The sequence below is a fragment of the Manis javanica genome, chromosome 2, assembly GCF_040802235.1.
Source record: "Manis javanica isolate MJ-LG chromosome 2, MJ_LKY, whole genome shotgun sequence".
Taxonomy (NCBI): Eukaryota; Metazoa; Chordata; class Mammalia; order Pholidota; family Manidae; genus Manis; species Manis javanica.
In genome coordinates this window covers 18,342,573-18,355,872 of record NC_133157.1, presented here as the reverse complement: position 1 = coordinate 18,355,872, position 13,300 = coordinate 18,342,573, and the positions used below count along the sequence as shown (strand labels likewise).

General features: G+C 43.0%; 1 protein-coding gene across 4 annotated transcripts in view; it reads right to left on the bottom strand.

Moving 5' to 3' along the window:
• TNC (tenascin C) overlaps positions 1-13,300 on the bottom strand; it is an 87,359-nt gene that overhangs the window by 18,129 nt on the left and 55,930 nt on the right. For 2 of the 4 annotated variants that reach the window (XM_073225608.1, XM_073225604.1), the window contains 3 exons: positions 9,340-9,615; positions 5,863-6,135; positions 4,048-4,320 (listed from right to left, as the gene is read on the bottom strand). In XM_073225608.1, coding sequence (XP_073081709.1) covers positions 4,048-4,320; positions 5,863-6,135; positions 9,340-9,615 — 822 coding nt within the window. The remainder of the gene's footprint in view (positions 1-4,047; positions 4,321-5,862; positions 6,136-9,339; positions 9,616-13,300) is intronic. The other 2 variants (XM_036990531.2, XM_073225616.1) reach the window with 2 other exon arrangements.

Genomic DNA, 13,300 nt, shown 5'->3' with positions numbered 1-13,300 from the left:
GAAGTGAAGGTGAGTGGTTTCACAGCTTGGATCACGCCCTCCTTTAAGTTTTTATTTTTAGCATCATCTCATAGCTTCACTTTCTAGTTCCTTTTATTAAACACCAATACTTGACTTGTACAGGTTTTTGCAATTTATAAGGATTAACCCTCATTTAGAAAACCTGAAGAAGAAGGGGTGGTCATTGCCATTTCACAGAGGAATAAACTGAGGCTTGGTTCTCCAATAAACATTCCTGTGGTGTGACTTTTCTGGGTCCCAGGACTGGGCAGCAGAGCCAAGTACAGCCCAGGGATCTTGGAAATAATGTACACATAGAAACTGACCTCAAAAGACCCGTTCCCAGAACTGGATGGGGGTCCAGAGCCAGGGGATCAACCTCAGGCCCCTCACCAAAGCAAACACCCATGGACATGGGGACTACCTGTGGGGAAAGCCATGCCCAGGAGACAGGTTCTGCTGTACAAATACCTTCCCCCAAAACCTAGTTTCCTTTGGCTTTTCTCTGTGTGTTTTTTGGCTTAGCTGTTTGCCCTCTTCAGCTGACCATGCTGAACCAGAGAGTTCAGGAAACGATTTTCAGGTCCCCTGGGAGCTTGCTTCCTCATCGTCCGTCTCCCCTCTCCCTCCCAGCTGACCATTAAGTTCTGAAGGCCGCAGCCCGCTCTGGGGGAGGTTTCTCCCCTCTCCGTTCCTGTTTGCTTTCTTTCCTCCTACGCTTTCTCCCGTGGCCTGGAGCACCCTCTCCCCAGACTCTGGCCGCCTGGGGGTTTTGTTCTCTCCCTGGAAAGCTTTGGAAAGCACAAGGGTGTGGCGAGAGCCTGGGAGACTGTGGCTGTCCAAACACCACAGAGAGGCTGGGCGACCTGGGCGGCAGGTCCCCCCACCTCTGTGAGCCTCAGCTGCTCCCCCTGTCCGGCGGGAGAGGCGGTGCCCACCTACAGGAATGTTCTGAGGATTAGCAAAGACAATGGGTATAAAACCTTAACACAGCATCTGGCCCACGGTAAGACTTCAGTAAACATGATCAGCCTCTCTTTATTTCCTTTCCCATGTGACTTTTCCCTCCAAGAACCACCCTGGATTTTGAGGTAGCCCTCAGGACAGAGCTGGAGGAGGCCAGGTGAGCGAAAACCCCAGTGGGGTGGGTGAGTTTAGGCACTTCAGCTCTCCTGCTGCTAGCCTGCTCCACTGTGACTGTAAACCTCACTACCACAGGTCCTGGCACATTTTGGAAGGTGTGTCCATACATTCTTTCTATAGATCCCAGTTTTCTGATCTGCAAAATGGGCCATGATCTGCTCTGTCTCAGAAACCCTAAGAGTCAATAGCTTGGTCCATTATGCACTCCTGAGGGCTGTGCTTGCTAAAGCAGCAGTAGGAAGATGGCCATGTGTGCCCTGAAGGAATGGTACTGTAGCAGTGGAATTCCAGGGTCGAAGGGTCTGATATTTTCAGACAACAGACCCTCCTAGGGGCGGAAGATTTTGTCTCTTTCCACCAAACATAGAGGCCCTAAGTCTTCAGCCCTACAGTAGGGGAGATGGTCGATGGGAACCTGAAGGTAGAGCCTCACAGAACAACTAATTCATGCCTAGTGAAAAACTGGGAAGACCCAGGCAAGCAGTACCTCAAGCTCTCTTTCCAAGTGGACTCTTGGTCTTCAATAAAAACTCCATTTGAGAAATATCTCAAATTGCTAAACACTCTCAGGAAGGCTGAGGAGGGCTTCAACCAGTAGGGGAATGCTTAAATAAATAAGGTTTATGAAATTATCTCTGAGATCTATTAATAAGCAAGAAACACATGCACACATATAGCCTCCCAACCCCAACACATGCACCAAGGTATGTTAACCATTGTGCCAGAAAAAAAAGAAAAAGAAAGAACATAGGTTAAGGTCTAATTTTGTCTATCTGTATAGAGTATTTCTGGAATAATACAGAACAAAGTGGCAAGAGGGGTTGCCTCTAGATAGAGCAGCTGAGTGGCAGGGACACAGTAGAATGGAGATTTCACTGTGTATCTTTTAAAAAATTTTTGAATTGTAAACCAAGTGGCTCATTAAAAAAATTTATGTTAAATCACCCAAACATAATAATAGCTAATATTGTTACAATGGGCAAGGAAGGAAGCTGAACACTTGACAATCATGATCTCATTTAAACCAGGGGATGGAGGCTCAGAGAGGAAAGGAGACCTGCCCAAGGTCACACAGCTGGTAAGAGGTAGAGCAAGGATTTGACTCCGAGAAATCTTCGCAGAGGACACAGGGTTACCCCCGAGGCTGGGCTGCCTCTAAACACCCTCTCTGCCTCTGGGCCCTCAGGGCTGGCAGCCTGTGCTCAGGGAGGGAGAGGAGAACCTGAGGAGCTTTATAAGGAAAAAGAGGAACCGAACATCTCAGGGAAGGGTTTACAACTCTGCAAGGGAGGAAAGAAGAGAAGAGAAAGCAAAAGAGAAACCGCATAAAGCTGATGAGGCGCAGGTGAAAAGTCAATGTCTGCTGTGTCCTGTCCTCTCCAAGGGCTGGGGCGCAGGCGTGCAGACACACATACACACGCGCCTCCTTGTCCATGAAAGGCAAGGCCCCAGAAGGGGAACTCAAAGACAGGGCTTTCCAAAAAACAGGATTTGTCTCTCCTTTTGTTCTTAAAAAAAAAAAAAAAACCCTCATGATTATTCATTCTGTTTTGCTTTAGAACTGCAGGGTCTCTAGAAAAAAGATCAGCAAAACAAAATCAGTGATCAGAAGTAAACTTTGAAAAGCAGTGTTTATAAACCAAGGTCAAAACCAGGCTCTGCGTCTGATCTGGAGTTGTTTTATGGGCAGCCACAGCGGAGGAGACAAGGACCCCCGCATCCCGGGGAGAGGGTGTCCGAGTTAATGAGAAGCAGGGTTTTTCCTCTGACTGAATTGCTGCCTGGATTTCAGCATTTCCTCCACGTCTACAAATACTCATTATGATTTCTAAATATGGATTCTTGGAGCTCATTAGGTCTCGAAGGTTGACATGATAAAACACCCATCTCTGGACACAGAGGGGGTTTTGGCTAATGTTCCGCTCTGTGCCTGCCAGAGATGGCAAGTATGTATAGTCACTGGTTATCTGCCATCCAGCCCGCTTATATTTAATAGTATTAAACTAAGTTAGTGTTTGGGTTCTATCCCTAGTCTGGTTGTGTAAATCCCTTCACCTTTCTGGGCCTCACATTCTTCCTGCACAAACAGCAGGCCCCGGGGTCCCTCATTTCTCAAGAGGTTCTCTTTGCTTCGCCCTCTGGTTCCTCTTTGACGCTGCTGTCTGTTGTGAATTCTGTTTCTGATCTCTCTGGTTTCCACCCTACCTGCTTTAGGTCTTCCCTTTTCTCTCTAAAGTCCTGTCAGTATTATTAATATGAAGATTTCTATTATTAGCCATCTTTACCTCCTTGAAAAGAGCTCATATGAGTTGCTCTGAGAATCAAATACAACAAGCGAGCTTCATGAAGAGCAGCCTGTTATCCTTGCCGGCTTCCCCCTTTTCTCCTCCCAGACATGGTACTGATGATTCACACAAGCATTTTATGAATTTTAACCTTTATGGGGTACCTCCCCCATGATCTCCTGCATAGTGTAGTTCAAACACTTTGCCAAGAATAAGAAAGTGTACCTCTGGATAAAAAATGATGAGATACTAGGTGGAAGGAAGGGTCTTTGGAATTGTGAAAAATTCGGCAATTGTAATGATGATGATGTATTCATGACAATTATGAAAATGTTAACAGCTCTCATTTGCTGAGCCTTTGCTATGTGCCAGGCCCTCTGCTATGGGCTTTCCAAGTATTATCTCATTCAGTCCTTACAGCCCTGTTAAGTGAATGGCATCACACTCCTTTTGCATAAAGACTTAGCTAAGTTGTCCACGGTCACACAGTCTCTGTAAGAGAAAGAGCCTGGATCTGAATGCAAGCCTGTCAATGTCCGGAGCTCTCTTAATTTCTGGGCCCTTTGAGGAGCCATCCTGAGTCATGACTTTCCCCCGTTTTGTCTTTTCATGCTCATACCTGTTGTTGCTATGGCACTGATTGGCTGGGATCGCCTTCCACTACTTGTTCCATAGAGTTCAATTTCGTATTCAGTGGCCTCTCTGAGACCTGTTATGTCCCTGGTACGTTCGGGGGCAAGAAGGGTTATTTCCAGTGGCTCAGACTGCTTTTTGGTGTCTCTGATTTTGAGAACAAAACTGTCGAAGACCCCTTCATCAGCTGTCCAGGACAGACGGAAACCGTCTGGAGTGGCATCGGAAACCAGAAGGTTGTCAACTTCTGGCTCGGCTTCTAGACGGGGATAAATGGTGGAAGGAGGAGAGAGACAGCATCATTATCAGACCGTGCAGCCTTCTCTCCAGTAGGTTTATCAATATGCAGTGATGCCCTGGCTCTCAGAGCTAGAAGTGTTCTGAGATACCAAAAATGAAATGATGCAACACGAACAAGTCGAGTAGGTCTAAAGAGAGGGAAAGATGGGGTTGACACATTCAATACAAGCCAAGTGGATGCTTGCATATGTGAGTGGTGTCTAAAAGCAATTCTATAAATCCACATCTGGACTCAGCATTGGCCCCTTGCATGCATTATTAAACAAGTTCAAAGCCAGTAACTTATTTACATTTACTCTCTGTGTTCCAATGGCTGAGTGCCCATCCTCTGTGAGACTTTTTCTTTTCTTTTTGAAAAGACAAATAAACCAGCATTAACAATCTGCAGAGCTGCCCATCATGACACTGCTGATTACACTTCCCTTGATCCTAAGCAAAATGGCTTTTAAAATGTTATAAGTGTTATGGTCTTCTTGCTTTTTTCTTGGAGCTGTTTTACTAAAGCAAGCTCCTTCCCTTGACTTTCTTGCTTGCTGGCTTTTTTTAACCATCAGATAAGTGTTCAGATGGTAGAATGGAGGCTTGGAACCTCTTGTGCTGTATTCTCTGGACTCAGGTATCATCTCAGATTGCCTTAACTAGATGAAACTCAAAGTCAAGGCAAATTTAGAACTGAGTTTCCTGAAGTGTACTCAGAGCAAGCTACTCCTGTTTGATCCTCTTCCTTAAAGGGTATCTATTGTCAAATAAGCTTGGGAAATACTGCCTGGGTAGCCCTTCTTGGTGAGAAATATGTGCATTAGGATATTCTGTAAAGCCTTGTGGTCAAAGACCCTGTTGAACTGTGTTTAACTCTGTGTTTCTGAAACTTACTTGAACATGAAACTTCTTTACCAAGGAGGGCCTTTGAATATTCTGCAGAGCTAGTAATCTCTAGGACGACATTAAGAAACACAGATTTTTGATTGTTAAAGTTTTTAATGCTATATTTCACTAAGAATTTTTAGTCTTGAGAAAATTATGGATTTAGTCTGTTGAAGAATCTCTATGACATTAGTATTTACCAATATAATAAGTTTATGGTTTTTCAATGACAAGCCCACCTGGAAGTGTATCAAGATCACAGTTGAGATTTTGAGATGGCAAATGCTGTAAGTTTCCAAAATATACTCATTGGTATATTTGAGAAGGCTGAAATGTAGCTGGGGACCAGGCAGGATGGACACAGGGGAAGGTGATGTGGAGTAAGCACACAAGAGCTGGGAACAAGACACAGTCTCAAGGATTTAGGACATCAAGTAGAAACATTTCGGCCTTCTCATTTCTGGGATGGGTGGGGGAAAGACCAGGGATAGAGTTGGGGAAACATAAAAGAACAGGCCACATCTGTGGATTAAGTAGAAAACATGGACAAGGATGTTAAAGCCATGGTGATCTGGTAGATGGATTACATGGAAAGAAACCAAGAAAAAGAGAAAATGGCTCACTTGAAGAAAAATACCTGTAACAATCTCAGCCCTCAAGGGCTTGGTCTGATGCCCTTGGATGAAGCCAGAGACCATAACCTCATAGCCAATGCCAGTTATGAGGCCTCTAAGCTCCAGCTTCCTCTGGGTTCCTGAAAGTGTGAATTCTTGGGGGTCCAGAAGCTTCCCAGAATCCATCACCGTTACTAGGAAGCTGTCAAAGGCATTCTCCGATGCCATCCAGGAAACTGTGAACCCGTAGGGATTAATGTCGGAAATGGTTAGGTTTTCCAGAAGGGGCAGGGCCTCTGAAAGAAGGCAGGAGTGAAAATAACTCAGGTTAGCAGCACTGATTCTACTGGGATAGCACAAGTCTCCATGAACAGTGATAGATACCCAGTCAATCATTAAATTGTTATATGCTCAGAAAATGAATAGTAAGAGCATAGTGGAAGCCAGATGATGTTATCTTGTGTAAATCTCTTTGACAAGCTGAGAAGATAGAATTATTCCCACTATGCAGATATGAAAACTGAGCTCCAAAGAGGTTGATTGACTTGGCCAAAGTCACAGCGCTAGTATGCGATAGAGCAAGGTTTTTAGCTGGGTCTCACTCCAAAAGCCATGACTTTTTTCCAATATAACTGGATATCTTATGTTGGGTTTGAACCCCTTCTCTACTTCCCACTGTCTTCTGGTCTTGAAAAATGTCAGTTTTTTTGTTTTTTTCAAATATACTTCTTTTCAGTACAGTTCATATGTTTCTATTCCACTTCTAGTTCACATTTGAATCAAGCTGATGAGGCCAATTAGTGGAATACATTCTCACAAGGTGCAATTAAAGGGAGGAGGTAAGATTTTTCATGTATCAAAATAAACAAATTATGGTTATGGCCCAGTAAGGATTACTAAGATTTGCTTGTTCTCTTATTTATTTTCCTGGATAAAGGTAGGAGATAAGGACACATCTGGTTCTGCAGTAAGTTCTGTCATCATCATTTGTTCATTCATGCACCAAAGATCTGTGGCCTAGGCACTCTTCTTAGGTTCCTGGGGGCCTTTCCACACATCGGGAATCTTAAAAGAAGTGAGCTTATATCAGCCAAGTTTTTGTCAATACTTCCCAACTAACAATACTTCACATCTATTAGCCTATTTAATCCTCACAATGTCATTGTAAAATAGATATAGCTACTTGTCCCATCATCCTCAGGACATCTAAGGGAACAGAGAGGTCAACGACTTATCTAAGACCACCTATCTACTAGGTGGCTGAGATGGGATCCAGCACAGGCCATCTGACTCAAGTTCAGTGCTCTGACCCCCAGTCAACGTCCGTCCAATCAGTCAAGCTCATCAATGCTGACAAGTCTTAAGACATAAGCAGGATTGGTGGAGAAGGTCCAGTACCTCCTTTCTAGTAAAACAAAACATAGTAATAGTGGATGTATGTATTTTCTGGTGGAGGGGGCATGGGGGAATTCCATGGCCAAGGCTACTTCAGCTCGTCTACTTTAGGGCCTTCTTTTCCACTGGCAGCTAAACTGAAACTTTCAAAGAGATAAATGACCTTAACTAATGCCCAGCGTCCAATCCACAGGATATAAGAAAAACATTTTAAAAAGAAGTGTTTGGTTGACTGAATGAGCAAGTGGATGAATGTCCTTTTCCCCTAAGCAGAAATTTAAGTTGTGTTGTGGATTGCACTTCCCCTAATTATTTGGATACACTTGATGTTTGTTTTGAGGCTTTTAGAAAAAAAACACAAAACACATAAGGATCTCCCCCAAATCATAACTATCAAAGGCAAAGATGAAATCACATGTACTGTGGGCTTCTTAGTCTGCAAGACAAGGGGCTCAAATTCTGTTGCTGAGTTTTGTTTGGATAAGTGGTGCCTCTCTTTGATAGCTGGCCTCTTTGCACCTCCACAACATCAAAGCAGCCAGTTCTGATGAAAAGGAGGGTGTGCAGGCTAATTAGTCTATCAAGGGCTTGTTGTTTATAGCTCTTCACGTTCAGTTTTTTTCTTTCTTTTTCAAAGTATGCTTCTTTTAAAATGCAGGATCTTTTCACTTCAAGGATTAGCTAAAACAATGCCTAACTGGATCTAGGATTCCCAAGACCAGCCTCTCCCAGCCTCCCTTTCTTTGCTCTGTTCTGTGGGAGGTCCTGCTACAAGTGAGGGCCTGACCATCTGCGGGGCTATTCCTCCCCTCCTGGGCAGTAAATGCATGAGAATGGGAGCCCCCCCTCCACATTACCACTAAGAAATGACCATGTTATGCATTCGAAGACTTGTCTGAATGACTGACTGAACTCACACTAGGTAACTGGACAGAAAATATAGCCGCATTTTGATCTCACGTTAGTACTCGCCCAGTGTTCTCTTTAAAATAATAGGAAAGGCATGACTGCACAGGTCTATTGTTTCTAACTAAGCTTGTGGCTTACTTTTAAAAACACTACTTTTTTCATACTGTTGGGAGATAGCAGAAAGCAAAATGCCAGTTGGATGCCAGGTAGTTAAATTTCATCATGTCCATTTTATCCTTGAGACAAGGTTGCTAGAGGCAACTGTGGGCATTCTCTCTTCACACATAAGGACATTGGGGTTCGGAACAGTAAAGAACCGGCCAAGGCTATACAACTGAAAAGATGTAGAAGAGGATTAGAAACTACTCAGGCCTGATCTCAAAATCCTCATTCTTCTAGGATGCCACACTGCCTGGAATTAAGTATTTAATTGAATTTATTAACATATCTTATTTACAACAGTTTACACCCTGGGAGAGGCCTGGTTTAATGTGAGAATCAGATGTCAAGGTTGCTGTCCTGAAAACTATCATTAGTAGAAGGCAAGAGACTTCCAAATATTTTCAGAGGTTTTTCAGGCTACAGATTTGATAAATCGACAAAATTCACAGACTTTGCCATTGATTTAGGATAATCTCAGGACAGAAACAGAAAGCCATCTTTTTATGTAATTCAAAGAGAATTTAGAAGTCAAGTTCAATAAATGGTTATGGTTTAATTAAGCTTGGGATTTATCTGCCATCCTAAGCTGAACCTTCATTAATCTGTTGTAGTCAATTTTAGTAAGTATTTTTTAGAAGGAAAAGATAAATTATTATATTTCTGTAGCAGGGAGTTTATGGAGTGCCTTATCTAGCATCATCTATGGACAAAATTCCTGTTGAGGATGTTACTAACTTAGAACTTACTCTTTAGCCAGAATTTCCAAACTGTGGCTCAGATAGTCTGTAGAATTGGGCACAGAAATCCTTGGAAGCTTTATTCATTTGTTGAGTATATGGTCTCCATTTCCTCAAAGTGTCTGTGAAATACCCCTCTTTGCAACAGCACCTGCTTTCTTCACTTAGAAGTTTACATATGGAGTAAAGACTGTCTTGGGGGTTGAATTTCCCTTTCCACTGAATACCTATCACCTTCCCCTCCTCCCCCCAACCTCAGAATTCTAAACAGACAAGCAAGAACCCTTGAATGAGTACCTGTCACGACAAAGGCAGTGAGGACTCTGGTGGGGTCCCCAGCCCAGGTGGTCCCTGCCACACTAACGTCATAGCCAGTGTTCTCCACCAAGCCTGTGACGTGTGTGTGCTGGGTGTCTCCTGAGACTGTGAATTGCTGGGACTCATGGAGCGAGTGAGAATCACTAACATTGATAACAATCTTTGCAAAAGGCCCAGCACGAGTGGTCCACGATACGTTGAAGCTGTCAGGAGTAATATTGCTAAGAATTAGCGTGCCCAGTTGTGCCTCTGGCTCTGAAGGGAAGGAATATGGGCAGAGAGAGAGAGACATTGTTAGAGGAAGCAGTAGATTTCTCCAGAATGTAGCCATAGACCCTGTGAAAGTATCAATCCCTCCAAATATTTTCAGAAAGCTAGTATATTAGGCAGTGTCTACATCTGCATTGACTGTAATGCTAGAGAATATATTGCTTTCTCAGCAGGCATGGATTTGCATTCTTTTTAAGTCTAGACATGACCATTTGCTAGTCATGAATAAAGAAAAGTGAACAAGCTATTAGAGCAGTAGATAGGATTAACATAAAGAGTATTAAGGGTGCATTTTCTAAGGTCTGTAATGGCACACTAGCTCTGATAAGATGCTCCAAGAGACTTCATAGCTTCATAATGAGTTATGCATGGTAAACACTGAGTATTCCATGTCACCCTAAAGACTCACACAACATGCTAGCAATTGAAAGGCCCTGAAATGCTGGTCTTTAAAGAAACCTACTTAATTTTGTTTAGCTCAGCATTTCATTAACTTACTGATCAATGAATGCCCTTTCTGTGGAATATTCTTCAGACATCTCAAGGAGCTGGTGTTCCACTGAGCATGCCTTAGAAAATGCTACTTTGGGGTTTCCTTTAGTCTTCTTTTGATTGTGTAACTTAAAGGCTAATACCCATACAAGAGAAATTCTCCATATTGTTTAGAAAGCCACAGGTATACACCGTAGGAAAATCTGTATCTCATCCAAAATACTGTAAAGGTAAAAATGGTGTATGGGAAGTTAGAGGAAAACTTTACTTTTCAGATTAGGAAATGGGTAATTTTCACTTATTGGATGATTTGGAAAGACGATGGTTCCACTGAGGTTAAGTTTCTCCTGCCCCTTAAAATCTAAACAATCAGAGTTGAGAACAACTCATTTTTAATGTAGGGCCTGTGCTGTTGTTTCAACTGGGATGCTGTATAGGGTCTGGGCTCTTAAATGCATTTTTACCAAATAATACTAACATTTAAATAAGTTCAACTCAGACTGTATATTTTAGAAAGAGGCAACAGTCCTGGAGGCTTGAGATACTAGGATCACGTGTTGGGGCTGGGAAGAAGCAGACAATTTCTTCCAAGGACTTGACAGTTGCTCTGCTGCAGCTCCAGGATTTGGAGGAATTTGCATTCTTTTTAAGTCTAACATTGGACCACCCTGAATGGGATAACTGCATGGCACAGTCGATGCCATAAAGTCTCCAAGCACAAAAAAGGATCTGGCCCAGAAGCCGGATGTAGCCTTAAAACATAGCAAGGGATTTCTTACTTAGCACTCAGTTTGAGAAGTTAATGATACCATGATTTTTAGCCACAACATTGGCAAATTACTTCAACTACACACAAGGTAAAATCCTCCAAAGAGGAGTTGGTTTGCTCTTTCTCCATATTTTGTTCTGCAAGCAGTCTCTCAAATTAAGGATGCATTTTAGGACTGTTCTCATGCTACCATACAAAGATGGGCCGTGCTAACACATTCACCATGCAGAATGAGACCTAGACTCTCAAGGTCAGCTTGACCTCCAGCTGTTTCCCAAAGGGTGCACCCCAGCTGAAAAGCGAGAGGCAAGGAAATGCTCAGAAAGAGAATGGTAGTTAGGCTACAGTCAGCGTTCCATGCAAGCGAGGGACATTTTTCACCCACCACTTCTAACCCTTTGAAACAGTTGTTTGACATGCTGTCTGCTTGCAGGAAAGACAGATGTTTTAAAAAATTTAATGCTCTGAATGTTCACCACATGCATCAAGATTTGGACAAGATGACAGATGAAAGGAAGACTCTGACACTTCGTCTGAGATTTCAGTGGATGACAAACATGCTTGATAGAGTAACTGTCAAAAAAGAGCAATCTGCTTGTAGGGAATGCAGGCCAATAAAATTCTCAAGAACAAGATGAGACCACTGGGGCCCCTCATGTGGGTCTTGGAGCATGCTTTAGGGGTCTCTTCTCTGCATGCTAACAGCACCACCATTTAAAATCATGGTGGAGAGAAAGAGAATGTACATCATTCTGGACCAAGGGACCAGAATGGCATGCGCACATCTCTTTGAATATGACATAGGCAAACTTTGATTAGAAAGACCACAGGCGGATGATAATAGGTGGAACTGGAAGTGATTATTTAAGATCAGATGAAAGGATGAATTAGAAATCAACCAAAGCAAGTCAGGTTAACTATACAAACAAACAGAACAACTCCAGATGTGAGTGGATGTTTAGGAAAAAGAAGTTGACTTTGAAATTCCTTAATTTGGGGTGAGAGTATTTCTTAAAAAGCCTTAATGTTCTGACTTAGGTAGGTGGCCCTATCGAATCTGACAAGGATGGGATAGAAGCGGGGGGATGAAAGATGGGTGGCAAGTGAGTTCTGGAATGCCCTCAGAGGAAGGCCAATGGAGAATGAAGAACCCGTCGTGGGAAATACCCATGGTTGTGCGGACATGGGGGTCTGAGTGCACTGCCCTCCGGTCAGCCCAGAATCCCTAACTTCCATAGGACAGCTACCAAAGGTAGACTCCTGTGCTTTCCAGAGATGGACACACTGCGCTGGGTCACATTTGAGATAGTGAGGTGTCTAAGAAGACGTTCAGCTACTAAAAAAAGAAGGAAGAAAATATGAAAGTGTATCAATTTGAAACACTATTATGGGGTCAAAATCAAAACATGTAAGACTAAATCCATAGTTTTAGACTTTACCCTCTGGTGAAAGAACTTGTCCTTTGTTGAAAACCAATTTGAACCATGAGAAACAAATATCCCTGGCTGATGGATTTTCTCCCCTCGGCTTTAGGTACTTAAACCTGGAGGAGCTGAGAACTAGACCACGCTGATCTCATGTGGAATGAGGACAGACCTCCCTCAGCTGTGGGTGACTTACATGATAGATAATGTTTATGCTATAATATCAATGCTTTTCTTGAATTCTCCAGAATGTGGACTCTGGTTTTTTTTCTGAATGATAAGAAGAAACTCTCCCGCACAAATAATCTCGTTTTTCAGTTTGTGATGTCTCATTTTATCTGTCAAGAAGAGGTATGTCCAAAATGTGCTAAGAATGCTCTTTTACGTGGACAAGGCTCTCCTTTCTAAATTGATGCAGAATTCTCTTTTGCTGCACACCAGAGAGCATCTCCCCTGGCACGTATGTCAAGATACCACAAATTTAAAGCAAGAGCTGTTCGCTCTTTGGTTGACCAAGCTCTTGTTTAAACATGACTACTCTGCTTTCATCCATTCACTGTTCTGGGGGCGAGACATGCTCTGGTCTTTTTTCCTGGAAGTGGCATTGGGATGGGGGTGGTCTGGATGGCCTTTCTCCCTCCTGCACTCATCTGATGAGTAATCTGCTCATTTTCATCACTCTCCTAGTTAAAAAAAATAAATCAGTAACAGTGTCAACACGACTTCATTAAATCATTGGATATATGGGTATTCAGAGGTGAAAGGAACCAGGAAGACCAAGACACTAAGGAACACAAAATATAATGTTTAAGACTTCTGTGACTGAGGTAGACATCTTTCCAAGTCAAGGACAGCTATCACGGTGGCTTTTAGCAACTGAAGGGGAGAATTTTTTTCTCCAGATTCCACATGGCAATCTAGACCGAAACTGTGTTTCCACTGCAAATGTCCTGGTCAGCGGTAAGCCAGTCAAGGGGCTGAATGG